At 36.7% G+C, this 21,181-nt stretch overlaps 1 protein-coding gene across 3 annotated transcripts in view; it reads left to right on the top strand.

The window, feature by feature from the left end:
• LOC115228653 (alpha-mannosidase 2C1) overlaps window positions 1-21,181 on the top strand; it is a 79,399-nt gene that overhangs the window by 35,970 nt on the left and 22,248 nt on the right. For all 3 annotated transcript variants that reach the window (XM_029799199.2, XM_036500422.1, XM_036500423.1), the window contains 11 exons: window positions 3,160-3,286; window positions 4,378-4,554; window positions 5,276-5,306; window positions 7,534-7,589; window positions 10,201-10,324; window positions 10,862-10,935; window positions 12,373-12,467; window positions 14,034-14,138; window positions 18,161-18,230; window positions 18,765-18,851; window positions 19,822-19,965. In XM_029799199.2, coding sequence (XP_029655059.1) covers window positions 3,160-3,286; window positions 4,378-4,554; window positions 5,276-5,306; window positions 7,534-7,589; window positions 10,201-10,324; window positions 10,862-10,935; window positions 12,373-12,467; window positions 14,034-14,138; window positions 18,161-18,230; window positions 18,765-18,851; window positions 19,822-19,965 — 1,090 coding nt within the window. The remainder of the gene's footprint in view (window positions 1-3,159; window positions 3,287-4,377; window positions 4,555-5,275; window positions 5,307-7,533; window positions 7,590-10,200; window positions 10,325-10,861; window positions 10,936-12,372; window positions 12,468-14,033; window positions 14,139-18,160; window positions 18,231-18,764; window positions 18,852-19,821; window positions 19,966-21,181) is intronic.

Genomic DNA, 21,181 nt, shown 5'->3' with positions numbered 1-21,181 from the left:
AACCATCCGAACGTGGCCGTAGCCAGTACCGCACCGACTGGCCTCCGTACTGTGGGCACGTAACAAACACCATCCGATCGTGGCCGTTCGCCAGCCTCATCTGGCACCTGTGTCAGTGGCACATAAAAACACCATCCGAAGACCCAGCAAGACTAGTCAGGCCATAACCTGTGGCCCCTACCTGGGACGTAGTCAGTCCACCTGTGCATACCTTCCTTCTTGTGACGCTTGTGAAGACCTGTTGAGGCAAGTGAAAATCAAAAAAATCAAAATAGATGAACATCAATGGAATTGTATCTTTGTGGTACCAGTGCCGGTGGCACGTGGCACACAAGAAAACCATCCGAACGTGGCCGTAGCCAGTACCGCATCGACTGGCCTCCGTGCTGTGGGCACGTAACAAACACCATCCGATCGTGGCCGTTCGCCAGCCTCATCTGGCACCTGTGTCAGTGGCACATAAAAACACCATCCGAAGACCCAGCAAGACTAGTCAGGCCATAACCTGTGGCCCCTACCTGGGACGTAGTCAGTCCACCTGTGCATACCTTCCTTCTTGTGACACTTGTGAAGACCTGTTGAGGCAAGTGAAAATCAAAACAAATCAAAATAGATGAACATCAATGGAATTTGTATCTTTGTGGTACCAGTGCCGGTGGCACGTGGCACACAAGAAAACCATCCGAACGTGGCCGTAGCCAGTACCGCATCGACTGGCCTCCGTGCTGTGGGCACGTAACAAACACCATCCGATCGTGGCCGTTTGCCAGCCTCATCTGGCACCTGTGTCGGTGGCACATAAAAACACCATCCGAGCGTGGCCGTCTGCCAGCCTCGTCTGGCACCTGTATCGGTGGCACATAAAAAACACCATCCGAGCGTGGCCGTTTGCCAGCCTCGTCTGGCACCTGTGTCGGTGGCACATAAAATCACCCACTACACTCTCGGAGTGGTTGGCGTTAGGAAGGGCATCCAGCTGTAGAAACACTGCCAGATCTGACTGGACTGGTGCAGCTTTCGGGCTCCCCAGACCCCAGTTGAACCGTCCAACCCATGCTAGCATGGAAAGCGGACGTTAAATGATGATGATGATGATGATGAAATGTTTGAGTATCTTTCTTTCAAGAAGGAATTACAACCATGTTTCATGGTCTGCTACCACAACAGCTCCTTTATAGGATCCAGTTAGCTCAAGACATCATCAGGAGGAACCATGTCCGGTTTTGGCCCTTACTCCTCCACCGTTTTGACATGGCGCCCTCCCCCCTCTTTCGGAGGTGTCTTCAGCTCTTTTCTTGGGTGCATGTCTTCTTTCTTCTTCTTTCTTCTGTTCCCTGGCCTCTTCAATGTAGCGTCAAAGAGTGTCAGCAAGTGACTGACTGATTATCAAATTTTTTCCCTTTAAATACCTGCTGCTAGGCTCCAGCAGGCAGCCCCAGCAAGTTGTCACGTGACACTGTCTCAACTTTAGCTGACCAATGAAAGCGTGGTCTTAGCCCACGCATTCTCTAAATGACCATCACCTGTCAGTCAGCGAAGCTAATTCAGTGTCAGCTTACATATTCCCAACATAGCCCAATTTATATCATCAAAAACAGACTTCCTTTTCAGAGCATTAAAAACTGACCTTCCTTTTCAGCCCTCAATACAACTATTAACTCTCAACAGCCCTCCAAAGCTCAGGTGAGACTCACAAAGAATGCCGCTCTGACATCTGAGATAGTGCTGCTACTAGATATACACACATGTCTCAGACTCTATCTAGAGAAAGGTCATTTGACTGATTAGCATAAAATTACTCAGCAACATATCCCAATCTCTGGCTCACAGGTGTGCTGTCTCTGTCTTTTCTACCACTATTACCATGGCCTCCACACATTTTTCCATGTAATTTTATTTCTCTTGCTCACATTTTTCCATGAAAAATGTGAGCAATAGCATAGCCTGGAAAAGAATGTTTTTGTCAATTTGAATAATTAGCTTACGAAAGTAGGTATTGGTAAATATATATATATATTTGTATGTATATGCAGTTGAAACAGTTGTTTGGTTTTTAAGGTGTGATATAAAATAAATATATGATTTTCTTCATACATATTATTGGTTGTTGTTAAATACTCTGAATTTCTTCAAATTCTGCAAAAGGATTGTTGGATTTACCTATCATACATGAGGATTTACCTAGTATTTGTATTCTGCATACATTTACTGGTATCTACTTGTTGGAAATTTAACCTTATTCCTTTATACAGAATGCTTACTTGATATCTGCCAGGATTTTTTAATCCCCATCTCTCTCTCTCTCTCTATATATATATATATATATAAATATATATATATATATATATATATAAATATATATATAAAGGGAAAGTTTACGAAAATAAACAAAAGACGAAGGCAGGTGGAGTACAAACAAACAAATGTATTAGTATAGCACTCAGGAATAGAAATAGAAAAAGTCTTTTATATATATATATATATATATATATATAGTGAGAATTTACAAAAAAGCAAAAGATGAAGACAGGTGTGTAAACAACAAACAAATGTATTAGTTTAATGCTCAGGAAATGAAAAAGGTCTTTTATGTTTTGAGCTTACGCTCTTTGACAGAAAGGAACACAGCAATAAACAGGGAGAAAATTTAATCCACAATATATGGATTCAACTTGTCTGGTGATACTCATAAAAAAAAAAAAGCTTCATAATGTATAATTCTACAAAACATATAGAATATATAGTACAATACAAAAGAAAAGCATAACAAGTGTGTAAAGTTATAAATAAGGAGAGAAATAGTATGATAAAATTTATTTAACCATTAGGAATTTTAATATGACAACAGTTCTTTCGCAACTTAATAAAACATGTGTAGATAATATTTTATTATATTTTATAATAAGTAAATTATTTACATGTCTTCATCAACATAAACAATCTTTAAATTAATGCAGATATTAAGCTGGTTCTTTGGTTAAAAGAAATCCATGTTAAAAAATAATCCCTCTGTGCATGTTTTATCAAGTCGTGAAACAGTTGTCATTATATAAGCATTTCCAGTGGTTAAATAAACTTTATCATACTATATTTCTCTTGTTATTTATAACTATATGTATAGATGTCCATTATACATATTCTTTTTAAATTTGATTTCAGGGTGTGCATGAGTTCACCGAAAGAATTTTTTGCTGCAGTTTGCAATGAAAACACTTCTATGTTGTGTAAATGGAAAGGAGAACTTTATCTTGAGCTTCATAATGGAACCTATACAACACATGGAAAGGTAATTATTTTCAACTTTCAGACACTTCAACATCTTTAAGTTTGAAAAGGCAGTCAGAAATAAGTTCATCAGAAATAATTGTTAAGATGAAAGTATTTGGTTATGTAACTACATAAATAAATTAACTTGCTCAGTTAATTTTGTATGTTGTGCTATTTTCCAATAACTGGTATAAGTTAAAAACATTTACTGATTGGGAAACTCAATACTGAAAGTAGGGTCCCATCTCTCCTTTCTTCTCAAACAAATTAAGGAGCTAGAAATATTTAGTTACTTTTCTTTTCCCTTTCCTTTATTAGTCTAAACCTCAAAACCTCTCAGATATTTCAAGGTCAAGCAATAGGGATAGTTTGATAAAATTGTTATTGGTAGGCATTCATTTTCAAATTTATGAATTTTACAGATGGACAAGGGGTTGAGAGGGGGATTAGGAAAAAAAATAAAGGATAAAGAAAATACCTTTTGTTACTGCTTAGCCTCGGTCAGCTCCATCAGAAAAGATTTATAATAAAATATATTCCAACCATGATCATCTCATCTTTTATGCAGACAAGAGGTATGTGATCAGTTAGCTGATTTTTTGAAGTTGTTTCGAATTGGAAGGTCATTTTCATCTCAGAACTCTAGAAGTATTGATCTTTTTCATTTCTTATTTCATGCGCATAGCACCTATGTATATCTGGTAGCAGACCAGGTGTCTTTTTATTGCTTCTGAAATCCCTATGATGACAATATCACTGTCTTCAAATTTCTTTTGTCTTATAGGATAAATTCTTTACATCATCTGTCAAACCTGCTAGTTTTTTTATTAAACAGAGATCATGGACACATCACATTCCCAACAATAATCTTAATTATTCTTTCACTTATCCGGGCTACCTCAATAATTCTATCTCTCAATTTCTTTGCATAGACAATATGTACACCAATCATGTCAGAGTTTCTGTTAAGCCAGAAGTGTTTGTATTTGTGTTCTTTGTGAGGTGACTGATAAAAGCACTTCTTAATGCTTTCACACAGAATATTCACTCATTGTTCTACCACACCAACTTGTGACCTGCCAGACATACATTGATACGTTTTCTTTTCAGTATAAAATGTATAATCGACAGAGTGAATTCTTACTTTACAATGCGGAACTTCTCAGCACTACAGCAATGTTGATTTCATCTGAATTTGTCTATCCCCAAGAAGAACTTGTGCGTCTTTGGCAGTTGTTACTTTTGAACCAATTCCATGATGTCATACCTGGCACTTCTATCAATATGGTGAGTATTTGATAACACATTTAGTACAGTTAATGCAGATAGCTTACTTTCTATGTAGATAAATTGATGTACAAGTTAGTGCAGTGCGACTGATACATGTCACTGGTCGAAAATGCCTCATAGGCAAACAATGAGTGATGTCGGTAGATTTTACATTTTATCTGGGATGCACAGTATATTAGAGGTTGCAACCACAATCAAAGCTTATACGCAAAAGCAAAACTGATAGATGATTGGAGCTTTGTGGTCAGTGTTAATATTAAAGTGATACTCTAGCTCTTTTTTCATGCTGATAAACTGCTAAACACAAATAATAAGTTATAATCTGCATATAGATATCTGTCAGTAGCAAAGTGAATGTCTGGAACGTTCTAATCTCACATCTGTAGCACTAATACTGTAACCTCTCAATGTGGACAAGTAGCAGCTCAACCAGAAGAGATTCCCTGGTCGCTTAGCTATGCACCCCATCAAGTAAAGTTTCTCCAGAGATTCTTCAGATGAACCCAATCTTAGCAACTTGTATTACTTCTGTAGGTAAAATTTGGACAAACTGAGTTGTTCTAGATACACCATGCAGATACAAAAATGGTTGGTGCTTCCTAATGGTTTTTAGATATACATTCATATATATCATAATAAACTGTCCATAGACTGTTAATATATCTGATATTGCAAGCTTAATCTCATTAATTGAAAAAACTGAGTTCTTTACCAACAGGTTTACAAGGACTCTGAGAAACACTACAAAGGTAAGTTAATTTCTCTTGATTTCTTGTATAAATGTTACATATGTAGGTGGGTTTGTTTTCAATATTTGTCTGCGTCTTTATCAACATCAGTATTTTTAAATACTGCTTGTTCTTGTTTACTTTTGTTGTTTAATTCAAAGTCAGCCTTGGTGAAGGATCTAGTATCAAAGGTACTCCAACCACAACCATCACATTTTGTTTAGGTACACTGATTACTATGAAATTCATAGGGCAATTAACCTAAATGAGATGCATTGCAAGTTAAGTTACCATTGATTGTATCTTCCTAGGGAGACAACTGCAGGAAAAGCCCTTGCCTAGAAGTAAGTCAGCCTACTTAGCTTTTGTCAATGTGGAAAAAGACTTTTGACAAGGTGCAATACTGTATTGTTTTGTAGTTAAACAGGAATAAATCAACATCTTGTGGGAGCTATGCAAACCATGTACAGAGCTGCCTCAACAATTTGAGAGTTAATGTGAGTTTTCACATGCAGCTTGGTTCTCAGCCACTATTCTTTAATATTTCTCCAGAACATAACAGAACAATTTAAGACTGGATATCTGTGAAAACTAGTCTATGTCAGTGACCTTGTTCTCAAAATCAGCCAAAGATTTAGAAAGGAAATTCCAAACTCAGAATCAAACCTAGAATTAAGAGGCTCGAAAATAAAACTAACAAAAACTAAAGTTTAAGGAGAAAAGAAGAGGGGATCCTATATATGTAAAAAAGTGATTGTACCTAATATACAGAAAAGAATCGGCAGAAATTCTGTATGGCATATTCATTGTAAGTATGTATGCACAAGAAGTAGAATTAAACCACAGGCAGGCTGACAGGGAAGGGAAACCTCGTTTGCGATAAATGCACAGAAGTTGTTAGATTTATGAGTACACATTAAATTAATTTACTCAAGTGCTCAGAAGGGCCCCTAGAATTAGTTCATAGTTTTAGTTACCTAGGTGAGAGTTCTGGAAGCATAGTTGTTTCAGTAATAACAGAATGGAAATTTCCTGTGAGTTACTATATTTCCTGATTACAAAGGGTTTCTCTCTCAGATTATATCATACTTATGTATAAAATTCAATGTTGCGCAGTTGTGAGATTTGAACCTTGAATGCAATGGCTTTGTGAAGGTTGGAAAGAAATGAGGGAAGCATACTTCATCTTCCTTCTCATCACCCTCCTTTAACATCTGTTTTCCATGCTGGAATGGGTTGGATGCTTTGACCAGAGCTGGCAAACCAGAGAGCTGCACTAGGTTCCAGTTTTATTTAGTTTCTACAGCTGGATGCTCTTCCTAATGCTAACCATTTTACAGTGTATTGGATGCTTTTAATGTGGCAAAAGAAACACCATGCTCTGCAAATGGTTGAAGAAGGAGACTAAAGAAGACAAGGATGAAGTGGGAAAGACTGATCTCAAGCGGTCAAACATCACAAGATAGATGACAATGAGTCATGGCAGAACACTCTGCCGGAAAGGATTTATCCAACCTATGCAAACTTAGAGAAAAAAAACGGACATAAATTGAGAGTTATTGTGAAGTAGATTGGAATATATATCTATATTTTTGGTTATTAGGATTAAGAAGCATAATAATATTGAAACTTGGCAAGTTTTATCATCATACTTGCTATAGATCAGATTATTCTAATATCCATTCTAAAGTATATTATTGCATATCACCATAAATTTTAGCTGTCACTACATTTATATATTAATCAATTTTCTTTCCCCCTTCACTGAAAGTGTAATTCTAAATATCAATCAATTGAAATTTCAAAGTTATCTGACTTGATCATATTTAAGCATTGATCTATCATATTTGCCAACATACAAGATGACATAGTATATAGTGTATACATGTAGCGTAAGCATTCAAACGTTATTACTAGCTTTCCAAATCCTATTGCATTTTTCATGGAATTTTTGGTCCTCAAGAGTTGCCTTGGTGTATAAGTCAACTTGCCCTTTTCTGGCTGTAGATTTTGGTTAGAAAAATTCAACTCGTATGCTGAAAAATACAGCAATGTTTTTATTGGTTCACTGCTGAGGATGTTTGGATTAATTAAAATTTTCTTATTTACTACATTGTGTTGACTGATTGTTTTCCATGTGGATGGCATCATTTGGTCACTAAGATTAACGTAGCTTCTGAAGCATAACTTTGTTTAGTTTGAATCTACATTTCTGTCTATATTTGCATATTACTTTATCTTCCTCTAGATATTCAAGCCAGTGGGAAGGCACTTATTGATGCTGCCGTACATTGTACTCAAGATGTTAGTATCCTTCATTTTCATCCTTATTTCATTTCAGTACTCACTCGGCAAAAAAATGTTGTACAAGCAAACCTTATCCCCCCCCCACACACGCACACACGTGCACGGATAGGCACAGGCATATCTGTGAATAGAGAATTCACTTCATAATCACATGACTTCAGTTCTATCCCACTGCATGACACTCTGGCCAAGTTTCTTCATGATCTATCGCTTTAGGCTAATCAATACCTTGTGAGTAGATTTAGTAGATGGAAATTGTATAGAAATCCACTGTGTGTATGTATGTGTGTGTGTTTATTATTACAGCTGATGATGGCTTAAGGAGCCAAAACTTCAAAGTCACTGTCAACAACATTCTTGTTCAAAAACAATCTTGTTCCCTGCAAAATTTAGAGTAACTCCTCAGATTAACATAAAATAGATTTTATTATAACTAAACGCAAAAACAAACATTAGTATGTAACCAAGTCAGTAGTGGAGGTGGGTCCTCTGAGAGTGTAGCTACTAGAATAAGAATAGGCTGGCAAAGTTCAGAGAGCTTCTATGTCTGTTGGTAACAAAGGGTCTCTTCCTCAGAGTGAAAAGCAGATTGTATGATGCCTGTGCATGAACAGCTGTGCTCCATGACAGTAAAGCGTGAACAGTGACTGCTGAGGACAAGTGAAGGCTTGAAAGAAATGAAGCCAGTATGCTTCACTGGATGAGTAATGTCAGTGTGCGTATATGGCAGTGTAAATGTCTTGATAGAAAAATTGGGCATAAGAGGTATCAGATTTGGTATGCAAGAGAGATGACTGTGCTGGTATGCTCATGTGAGGCATATGGATGAGGACAGCTGTGTAAAGAAGTGCTGATCTCTAACTGTAGTGGGAGTCTGTGGAAAAGGTCTACCTTTTACTCACTCCAAGTAAAAGGTAAACTGTATGGTGCATGTGTACGAACAGCCATGCTACATGGCAGTGAAACATGGGCTGTGACTACTGAGGACATGTGTAAGCTTGCAAAGAATGAAGCCAGTATGCTCCAATGGATGTGTAATGTCAGTGTGTGTACTCGACAGAGTGTAAGTGCCTTGACAGAAAAGATGGACCTAAGAAGCATCAGATGTTGTGTGCAAGAGAGACGACTGCACTGGTATGGTCATGTGGTGAGAATTGATGAGAATAGCTGTGTGAAGAAATGTCACACCCTAGTGGTTGTGGGAACCTGTGGAAGAGGTAGACCCAGGAAAACCTAGGATGAGGTGGTGAAGCATGACCTTCAAACATTAAGCCTCACTGAGGCAATGACTAGTGATCAAGACCTTTGGAAATATACTGTGCTTCAGAAGACCTGGCAAGCTAAGTGAGACGATAACCTCGTGGTCTGTGCCAATGGTGTAACTAGCCCACTTATGCGTATCTTTCCTTCATTGGACACTAAACTCTGCTTGCGAAGACCTGTTGAGGCAAGTGAAATCAAAATCAAATTCAACGACAGCACTGCATGACTGGCATCCGTGCCAGTGGAGTGCTAAGAGCACAATCCGAGTATGATCGTTGCTGTTGCCAGGGTCACTGACTGGCTACCGTGCCGGTGGCATGTAAAAAGCTCCATTCAAGCTTGATCGTTACCAGCGTCGCCTTACTGGCACATGAAAAACAACATTTGAGCAAGGTCGTTGCCAGTGCCGCTGGACTGACTCCTGTGCAGGTGGCATGTAAAAAACACCGCCTGACTAGCCCTCGTGCCGGTGGCATGTAGAAGCAACCACTACACTGTCGGAGTGGTTGGCATTAAGGAAGGGCATCCAGCTGTAGAAACTATGCCAGTCAAACCGTCCAACCCATGCCAGCATGGAAAGCAGATGTTAAACAATGATGATGATGATTATATATATATATATATTCCCATTTTTGTATTATATAAAATGTGCACACACTGTCAGAAGGCTTTGTGTAGTGGAACTGTTTGAGATAAAATCCCTTCATAATTTTGTATTAAAGCCATAATGTATATCAAAGTGAGAGAAACATTCTTGAAGTGACTCATGAGAACAATTGATACATTTTACATTACTGAGGCTTCTCAATGCCATGCACCTGATTGTTGCCTGCTTAAATGAAATTTATCTCAATATATTGGAAACAGTGAGTAAAACATTTGCTGATAAAGCAGAAGCTTACATGGCTGCAGAAAAATTCTGTGTATGCAATTGAAATGGCATTAAATTAAAATCGCCATCTATGTATTATACTTAATGTATACACACTGTATTCTGCTATGCCTGCCTAATCTAGTGGATAAAATAGCAGCTATTAAGATTAAAAAACCGGAATGCTATTAGAAATAGTGAATATATATTATCTTTTGATTATCAGAACATAAGCAGGAGGAAAATAACAGGAAGAGAGCACTAACAATGAGTCGGAGTAACCCAAGACATTGTGTAGGGTTCATCCTGTATCAGAAACCTTTTCTTGACTGTCATCTGATGCTTTTGTTGATTTAAATTTCTTTATTCATTGCAAACTACCACTGTTTTGTATTTATCACTGTACTGTTCCCAATATTGTAGGTCTTTGTGACCAGTAATAGAAATTATTATATTCTTTTTCTTTACTTGAAGAATGTCAAATGCAAAACTCCGTTAGTAATCAATACTTTGATGTGGAAAAGAGATGAAGTTTCAACACTGCCTCAACAATATCATACTGATGAGTGTCAAATTGACCATGAAGGAAACAAATTAGGTATGAATGGTTTTTGTTTTCTTTGTGTTTTTACTTTTTATTTATTTATATTTTTGTTATTGGACTGCAACCATGCTGGGGCACAGCATTAAAGGGCTTTAATCAAATAAATCACTCTAGTATTTATTTTTTTGAGCCCGGTACTTATTCTATGAGTTACTTTCGCTTGACAGATGTACACAAAAGGCAGCGAGCTGGCAGAAACGTTAGCACACCAGGCGAAATGCTTAGCAGTATTTCATCTGTCTTTACGTTCTGAGTTCAAATTCTGCCGAGGTCAACTTTGCCTTTTATCCTTTCAGGGTCGATAAATTAAGTACCAGTTACGTAGTGGGGTCGATCTAAATGACTGGTCCTCTCCCCCAAAATTTCAAGCCTTTTTTTTTTTTGGTTTTTGCATTTTGCAACGTTTATTAGATTCTTGTGCTTTTAGAATTACATTCCCATCTATTTACAGTTCTTCTTCACTAAACATATCTCTGGATGATTGCTTTTATATTCTGGAATTGTCAAATTTTTGTCTTTGTATTTTTCTAGTTCTATATTCATCCCATGACCTATACCATACAAACATAATTCAAGTACGTAATTGCAAATCAAAGGCTTATGAGGTGAGCCATTTTATTTTTATCTTTTTATTTAGTACACCTTTTATAGTCACCAATCTGTAATTATATTACCTTGTCATTGAAACCCAAAATTCTAAGATATCAAATCTCTAGTTTTTCCCATGTCCATTTTGGTTTCTATTTATGAAACTTTTTGATATTTTCAATACTGCTGTACAATTAAAATTTTGATATTCATAGTTTTGGTAGCTGTCAATCTCATGACTGAAATAAAGAAATTATATTTTTATTGGTTTTTCAAATTACTGATACTATTTTTCAATAACAAGGTGAGTACTGAACTCAGAATGCACAGGGCCAGAACAGAAACCACAAGACATCTTGTCTGATGCTCTAACAATTTAACCAATCCTCCACCTTGGAATGTTACTTTTATTTATCAATCCTGAAAGGACGGAAAGCAAAATTGACCTTGTTCAGATGCTTATGAAGTTAGTGCATATGCACTGATAATGTGCATTAATGAGGAATTACCTACGGTTACATAAAAGGTCATAAGATAGTCATCAATAGCTTAAGAGATGGATGGCAACTTATGAAGTAAAATGGATTTAATGGCAAATCCAAAACCATGAATTCTTAGCTTATCTACTAGCTCTATGCTCCCAAGTTTGCTGGACATTGTTGTTGAGCTGAAAACGAGGCAATTTCTTCTCTTCTCCTCTGGAAGCCATCTACTCACGATACCAGAGGGCGCACACTCTTCTACCCTGATGTAATCTCCAGGGATACAGGCATCCAGCAACAGGACCTCCGTAATGCTATGATGGACCATAAAGTCTGGTGTAGCATGGTAAATTCCATTGTCTCGACCACGGTCAAACAATGATGATGATATGCTCCCCAAAAATGTGTAACCACTCCCAAATTCTAATTCACCAGAATCCACAAGCCTGGTTTCATTTAGAGCAATAATATCAATATTGTATGAGCCAATTACCTTTGCAGTTAGTGGTTTTTCATTTTAGACTGTCTTTGCTGTCTTGTAAAGTTCTTACATTCCAACAACCAAAGATTAACATGTTTCTTTTATTTTTTTGTTTTTTTTCTTCTTTTTCTTGGCTGCAATAAACTGGATGGCTAGACATCTGCAGTTAATACCAAACTTATTGAAGATAACATTTGTTTTTATTAAGGCTCCTTTTCTCACCCTGTTTCTGATTTCAGAGAGGCATTGTTATACCTAAGTGTAATTTAACTTGGATGCTTAGATTTCTAATATTGCATGGAACAATATTTAATATCACGAGTCTGAACAAAGTCTCAGAACTTAAAAGGAAACTTCAATAAAAGTTTTGTTTAAATTTTTACATTGTTTTATTTGCCATTCATTGATTTCTAATTTCACAATATTAACAATTTTAATTTATTCTCTTTCTCTCTTTGTTTTTTTGTATTTGTTTCACTTGAAATAACCAGGATGGTGAATACATTTTCATGGAAAATGAGGTGCTTTCTGTCAAATTGGACTTTTGTGGCAGGATAACTAATTTGAAAGTGAATAACACTGGAAAGTAAGAATATGTTTGTCTTTCAGTAATCTCATCATCATTTTATATTGGTAAAATCATTGATTTTACCAATATATTGGTTTAACAATATATAGGCACAGGAGTGGCTGTGTGTTAAGTAGCTTGCTTACCAACCACATGGTCCCGGGTCCAGTCCCACTGCATGGCACCTTAAAGATTTCCCCTGACTCACTTCCTAAGGATTGGGATAAATAAAACTTGGCATAATTATTAGTCCTTCTCCACGTAGCCACCACCGATGGTGACACACTTCTCCCATCACTTTATGCAGCTGTGAAGACTTTGTCTGTAGAAGTCAGTAGGTTGCATCTGGAGCCAAGACTTTACCTGAGAAATAAATTCATCATCATCTGAAAAGTGCTTCCCCTTCAAAAAAGACTTCATGGTTGGAAAGAGGTGGAAGTCAGATGGTACGAGGTTGAGAGTTAGGGTGATGAGGAAGGATTTCATCTGCGTAACACATGCATTGAGAACTGGGACATTGTCTTAGGGGAGGTAGACTCCTTTGGTTAGCATGCTCCGTCTCTCTGCTTTGATGTTGCTCCACAATTTCTGCAGCAGACAAGAATAATATACCTTGTTAAATGCAGTGCCCTTTGCCAGAAAATCCATCACCACTACTCCGTGCTGGTCTCAAAAGTCTGTAAGCAGTTGGACATAAGCCTTCTTTGGAGGCAGTGAGTTATCATGCTTCCATTGCTTTGACTGGACTTTAGTCTCAGGATCATAGTGATGGACCCATGTTTCACCCTGTGTAATAAGTCTGCTGAAAAAGTGCTCATTTTCTTGGCACATTGCCAACAGAGCCTGGGAGCAATTGATTCATTCCTGCTTATGAAAAGATATGAGCATCCAGTGAATCCATCATGCAGACAACTTCTGCATGTGCAAATGGTTGTGAATGATTTTTTTTCCATGGACCATGCACTTATCTCCACTTCTTGGGCTAGTTGCTGAATAGTTATGTGGCAATCCTCCAAAATGGCAGCTTCCACTTTATGGATGGTGTCGTCATCAATGCCTGAACGTGGTCATCCAGGAATAGGAGCAGTTTCCAGCAATGTCCAACCACATTTGAACTGGTGATGCCAGTGCTTGACTAGATCATATGATGATGCATCATCACCATAAACTTCTTTTGGTGTATGACCTTTCAAGTATAAGAACCTGATCACTGATCCCCATTCAACTGCCATCATTATAACACCTTAGTCTACTTCAGCAGCCGTAAAAGACAAACGAATACTAGTGGAAAGCTGCAATTTACAATGTGACATTTAGAGACGTGTATGATTATACCTGTACAAGTTCCATTTCCTGCAATAACTGGAAGTGGGCCAGAGGAAATCTTTAATGAACACCCCTCATAAGACCCCAGACTTTAATAGTAAAATGAATCATTCCTTATTTTGCTTTAGCAATTAATTTGACTCTGAAATTGAAAAAAACCAAATTAATGAAACAATAGCTTATTTCATTTTTTTTTAATTTTGATTTTCATTTTCTTGATATAAAAAATTACTTATCTCTGCTGCATTGCATTTTTAGGGAATTTATTCTTCACAAAGGTCTTGGAAACCAGTTTGTTATCTTTAATGATGTTCCACTGTACTGGGATGCTTGGGATGTTATGGATTATCATCTTGAGACAAGGTAGATAATATTTCATATTTTCTCATTAGTGTTTGAGACTCTGAAGTTGAATTATCTTATTAGTCATTAAATTTGTTTAATATATTTACTTACAACTGAGGCAATTGTTTTATCCCCAGGAATTACATTTGCTGATATCCAGGGCAACAAGTTTACATTTGCCAAATTTTGACTCTTTAATGATTTGAGAGTGTGGTCTTTTAATTCATGCTTGTAATATTATATAATCTTTGATATTACTTTTACCATTTTTTGTTTTGGTGCTTGTTTCCAAGCATGTTTAAATTATCTCTAAAATGGCATAATATTGAAAGATTTATGTTGATATCATAAACTACATGTTGTTTTTTTTGTTTTTTTGTTTTTTTGCTAAATATATTCAAATTGAACCATCAATTTAAAACGCAAACTGTTTTGTTTCATTTTTGTCATCAAAGAGGATTCAAGACATTCAGAGCCCCTGTTGCGCCCTTGTTGACTGATAATTGTCCATTCAGGCTAAATTTGTCATTTACACAATAAGCTTTAATGTGGTTCTGAAAAATAGATTTTTGCATCATCATCATCATCATCGTTTAACATCCGTTTTCCATGCTAGCATGGGTTGGACGGTTCAACTGGGGTCTGGGAAGCCAGAAGGCTGCGCCAGGCCCAGTCTGATCTGGCAGTGTTTCTACGGCTGGATTCCCTTCCTAACCGCAACCACTCCGTGAGTGTAGTGGGTGCTTTTTACGTGCCACCTGCACAGGTGCCAGACGAGGCTGGCAAACGGCCACGATCAGATGGTGCTTTTTATGTGCCACCGGCATGGGGGCCAGACGAGGCTGGCAACGACCACAATCGGATGGTGCATTTTACGTGCCACCAGCATGGAGGCCAGTCAGGGCAGCGCTGGCAACGGCCATATTCGGATGGTATTCTTACGTGCCATCAGCACTGGTATCACAGCTACAATTAAATTTCTTAAATGTAAAACTGATCAAAAAATAAAGAAATAAAACATTTTCTTTAAAGGCTTACTGTTGTATTAACTTTTCAGGGTGGAATGGTTTACCAATTGAAGCAATATTTTTTACAGTTTAAGGTCCACAACAATGAATTAAAAACTTGAAGTATAACATGATAGTACTAACACCTGAACCTCTATGTCAGTAGATCAGCATCTTAACCTCACAACCATTGTGTCTGCAGTTGTGAAACAATTTGCAAACAACTATATGCAAAAACTAAAGAACACTAAAGAACTAAAGAACACATACCGTCCAACCCATGCCAACATGGAAAACGGACGTTAAACGATGATGATGATGATGACTGAAGTGAAGTAAGCAGTTAGCTATCAACTAGCAGGGTCTTCTATGACCATTGAATACTTTAAGACATAGGAACATCCTTATCAGATATAGGAAGATTAGAAACAATTGGCTTTAACAGATGTAAATATATAAACCATAAAAAGATTAAGTTTTTACAACTGATATCCTAAAACACCAAGTTTTAACATGTCCAATCATTATCATAAATTATAGTACACCAAGATTCGATAACATATCTCATACTTCAAAAGCTGATATGCAATATTCTTATATCTTTTATGATTTGGTCCCCTAAGATTTTTGTGTATTAATTAAAATGCTTTTATTTGTCATGATTTAATGTCTGCTTTCCATGCTAAAATCTACAATTAAAACTGGCATTTACTTTTAAATTCTGGTTAGATACAGATATGGCTCTGTGGTAAGAAGTCTGTTTTCCAACCACATGGTTTTGGATTCAGTTTCACTGTATGGTACTTTGAGCAAGTGTCTATTATAGCCCCAGGCCAACTGAAGCCTTCAAGTGGATTTGGAAAATAAAAATTGAAGTGTGTGTGTTATTGTCTCCTTGCTTTGACATCATGTGATAGTTGTAAACAAGTGTCACCATGATGCAGGCAATGTCTATCTCCAATCCTCTATGGAAACGTGCCTGGTCATAGGAAAATATCTTGCTTGGTAATAGGTTAGGACTGACGGCAGGAAGGGAATTCAGTTGTAGAAAATCCACCTCAACTAGTTCCATTCAACCATACAAGCATGGAAAACTGGACATGATGAAAATTTAAACAGTGCCAGCTATGAAAATATTGAACTATATAAATTTATAAAACATTTATACAAAAGTAACTAAAATAGAAATTTTAAAATTGGAATAAATTTAACTTCAAACTAGAATATTGCTAAGTAACTAGAGTAGAACTGTCTTCTATATGACAAATAATTTATGTAGCTTATATTTCGCAATCCAGATCAGTCAACTGCGATGAAATATGAACTTGGAATGTGAAAAGAATATTTTATGCCTAATACATGATGCGCTTTCTGTCTCCTCACGGCCTGATGTTTCTAAGTATTAATAATCTGTATACTAACAAATACACCAATTTTACTGTTGGCAAGCTAATGCTTCTTGGGAAAAAAACTCATCATTCACAACCAAAATAATTCTCATCTAAATAGGGCTCCTTCAACTACAGAGAAATACCTATTAAATAACGAAGGTCAAAAAGTTGTACCCTTCTCTTATAAAAGTTTTCAATGTCAATGAAAACAGAAACAACATTTTGTTAATGCTTTGTTTATATATACATGGTTGTTGGATCTACAAGCTGGTAAATTCAGAAGCAAATAAAATTGTGTTGACTGAATACTAATGTGCAAATAAACATACATCAACCATAGAGATAACATTTGTTTGCAATATCAAATTATATGTTTAAAGAAAACCACTATCTTCTCATTAATAATTTATTTCACTAATTTTAATATTAAAAAATAATGCCTGTTCATCATGATTATAGCTTTCTTTTGTACTTTAGAGAAATGAGGCAAGATAATCATGCTTCCCTTAATCCAGATTAATAAATTCACCTCCACTCCTATTAAACAATTATTCAAACAATTTCTTATACAAGAAAATTTTTAAATTTGAGAAAAAAAAAAACTTTTTGCCACCATTAAATTCACATTTACAGAGAAATATTTTAACAGCTTCAAGACAAAAAAAATTATAATCCCTAAAACCTGGTAGCATTGTAGCGGTATCTTGCAGCATCTTTAACTTTATGAAGCATTGATAAAATTAAAGACAAATATTTTAAACAGATTATATAATTTCTTTAATAGTCAAGAGAAGTTTTCCTTGGTTTATTACAGCTACATTACCATTCTGGTTATTATCATAAAAATTGCAAAAACAGGAACATTAACAGAAATAAGATAGACATGCTAGGACAGGATATAAAACAATCTGATATCTTCTGTAAAATTTCTCACTGCTTACTCTTACTCTTTTACTTGTTTCGGTCATTTGACTGTGGCCATGCTGGAGCACCGCCTTTAGTCAAGCAAATTGACCCTAGAACTTATTCTTTGTAAACCTAGTACTTATTCTATCAGTCTCTTTTGCCGAACTGCTAAGTTACGGGGACGTAAACACACCAGCATCAGTTGTCAAACGATGCTGGAGGAACAAACACAGACACCCAAACATATATACACACACATACACACACACATATATATATATACAACGGGCTTCTTTCAGTTTCCGTCTACAAATCTATTCACAAGGCTTTTGTTGCGCTGAGGCTATAGTAGAAGACACTTGTCCAAGGTGCCACGCAATGGGACTGAACCTGGGACCATGTGGTTGATAAGCAAGCTACTTACCACACAGCCACTCCTACAGCTAGTTTGTTATATTGTATCAGATAGAGTATTGACAAAACAGCTGTGCCGTAAACATAACTGGCTAGCAGTATTTCTACCACCATCTTCCAGTTAACAAGGTTCTGATTTTTCCACAAAAGGACAGTATCTCTTAACAACCACTCTATCACAGCCACCTGCCACAGAAGCTGTTCTATGCCCATAGCAAATATTTTCAGCTCTTAGTGGAGTTGTACAAACAGAGGAAATGTTCAACTCTACCCATGGGAAATTGAAACCCTTTTTCTCAGTAGTTCCCTTGCTTTCTTTTAGAAAAATCATTAAAGATGTTGACAAGAAGGCAACTATTATTGAATCTGGCCCAATCCGGTCAACAGTGAAGGTAAGTTGATTAAGGTTATTTTAATGCTTTTCATGTTATTGTCTCTTTGGAATATTCCTATGAAATGGATAATGGTGAAATTTGGCTCAGATAGCTGCAAGTTGTTTTACATTGCTGCTAGATAATTTTGATGTTAGAGTCCCATCATTCCCATTTCATCTTATTCTTGAATTAAATTTCCTGTCCAGCTAGGTTTTATCAGATATTATCATACAGAAATTAGTATCAAGCCCACTAGCATAGCTAGAGTGTGTGCTGCTTAGGGCAGCCCTTCAGTTTGCTGCTCCTCAAAAAATACGTATTGTCTACAGAAGATCCAAAAGTGGTGCCACCCCTCCACCCCACTCTAGCTGTGCTAGTGGTCAAGCTTAATCCTTATTGAGCCTTTTGACAGTAAAAAGATTAATAATAAGCTTGTGTGACATGAATTTCCTGTTGGTGCTTCCATAGAATCTGTGATAATTAATTCACTTTTATGGCATTGATAACTTGATGAAATTTATGTTAATGAATGATGTGTTTTACATATTTCAGGTTCACTTGAGAATTAGTAATTCCAGTTATATTATTCAGCATATCATCTTGGATTCTAACTGCCCCTTCATCAAATTTAAAACTGAGGTAGGTTCATTTTTGTTTTTAATCAATACATTCCTCTTTGATTTGCATTTAAATATAGGCATAGGAGTCGCTGTGTGGTAAGTAGCTTGCTTACCAACCACATGGTTCTGGGTTCAGTCCCACTTCATGATACCTTGGGCAAGTGTCTTCTACTATAGCCTCGGGCCGACCAAAGCCTTGTGAGTGGATTTGGTAGACAGAAACTGAAAGAAGCCCATCGTATATATGTATGTGTGTGTATATGTTTGTGTGTTTGTGTTTGTCACCCCCAACATCGATTGACAACCGATGCTGGTGTGTTTACGTCCCCATAACTTAACGGTTCCGCAAAAGAGACCAATAGATAGAATAAGTCCTGGGGTCGATTTGCTTGACTAAAGGCAGTGCTCCAGCATGGCCACAGTCAAATGACTGAAACAAGTAAAAGAATATCTGCATGTGTGTGTGTGTTTGTGTGTGCATGTGCGTGTGTGTGTGTTTGTTTGCATGTGTGTGTTCAATTATGTTTTGTATCTCACCACTTAACAACCAGTGTGGTTTGTTTTTATCCTCATTAATTTAGCAGTTCAGCAAAGAAGACAGTTTGAATAAGTACCAGACTTGAAAAAAATATGTACTGGGGTAATTCAATCAACAAAATCCCCTTCAAACATGGTGCCCCAACATAACTGCTGTCCAATGACTGAGACAAATGATTGAATAAAAGAATATATTATTGTTAAATTGATATTTTAGGCATATTCATTCTAACCCATGCTAGCATGGAAAGCGGACGTTAAACGATGATGATGAACGATGATGATTCATGTTTGGGTATTGAACTCTAGTTCAGTTCTGGAACAATCATCCAGATCTCTAGTTTCTCCTTATTTGGATAATTACCTATTGTTTTGAAAACACGGGAATAGTTGAATGGATTAGGGAAAAAATGGGTGTAATCGCACAATCGTTTTTCTTTTCTTCATTGCAGGTAGAATGGAATGAATCCCACAAGTTCTTAAAGGTAGAATTTCCATTTAATTTGACAACAGCAAGAGCCAGCTATGAAACCCAGTATGGTTTCCTAGAAAGACCAACTCACAGTAATACCTCTTGGGATTCTGCACGTTTTGAGGTGAGTAATATTTCAACATTGTTTTTTCCTTTAAACCTTTAGCATTTAAACCAGCCATATTCAGCTGTTTTATTGTTCAAACTGGACTGATCAAGCCTATCACACCTACCCTACAATGTCATCCTAAAAATAAACAGTCACATCATCAAAATCTCAAAGCTGTGAGATAATACATAATTAATTCAAAAATCTGGATGCTAAAGGGTTAATGGACATTTTTTGATGGTGGCGGCAACAGTAGTGGTAGTGGCGGCAGCAGTTGCTGCTGCTGCTGTTGTTGTTGTTGTTGTTGTTGTTGTTGTTGTTGTTGTTGTTGTTGTTGTTGTTGCTGCTGCTGCTGCTGCTGCTGCTGCTGCTGCTGCTGTTGTGTTGTTGTTGTTGTTTTGCCCCAAGTCAGCATTGAGCAAGCAGATCTGCAATAAAAGCCAGTGTTTTCACATATCTAGAACTGCTTTGTCTTGTCCAATGTGTCCTTTTTCTAAGATGGTAGGACATGATATGAGGGAGATTTGATCACTATTTCTCACTGACCGAGCAGCTATGTAGAGGCTTCTCCACTAACTCATACTCATTGAGTTTATTCTTGTTGTTACCAACTACTGAAAACATTCTGTCTTTATGAAGGTTTTGAAAATGTCAGAATATATTCATTACCTTGTATAATTTGTTTATAACTAATGCTATCACATCATAATCATCATGTTCACCACCTCTGCTACCATTTCTACATTTTTTATTATCTTCATTATCATCACCATCATCATCATAAACACTGGCCATTATTTGTCTCTGGACCTTGATAGTCTTAATTTTAGAATGTGACAGCATTTCTAGTCATCATCATTACAACTTCATTATTTGAGTAGTGTATCTGTCAAGTGAATAAAAGATAACAAGCAATTCCAAGTGATTATGAGCTGCTGATTTTCTTTCACCAATCCTCAAGGTTTGTTCATATATCAGTGTGGTTTATTAAATGTTACTGTAGATTTTACCTACTGACTGTCATAGCAAGAGTGACAACTATTCTAGAATGGTGATATGATGAAAATTAATATAAACCTGGTGTCTTTCCATTGAACAAACATCTCAGAGATTTTTTTGTATGCTTGCAGTGATAATATATAAAAAAGAGTTAATCAAATCCACAAAGGTTTTGACTAAAGTGTTTAGATAAGACTACAGGTGCTAGATTGAGAAGTAATAACCAAAAGAA

This window comes from Octopus sinensis, linkage group LG2 (genome assembly GCF_006345805.1).
Source record: "Octopus sinensis linkage group LG2, ASM634580v1, whole genome shotgun sequence".
NCBI lineage: Eukaryota > Metazoa > Mollusca > Cephalopoda > Octopoda > Octopodidae > Octopus > Octopus sinensis.
Note: the sequence above shows the minus strand (reverse complement) of the source record. Positions and strands in the feature narration are given on the sequence as shown.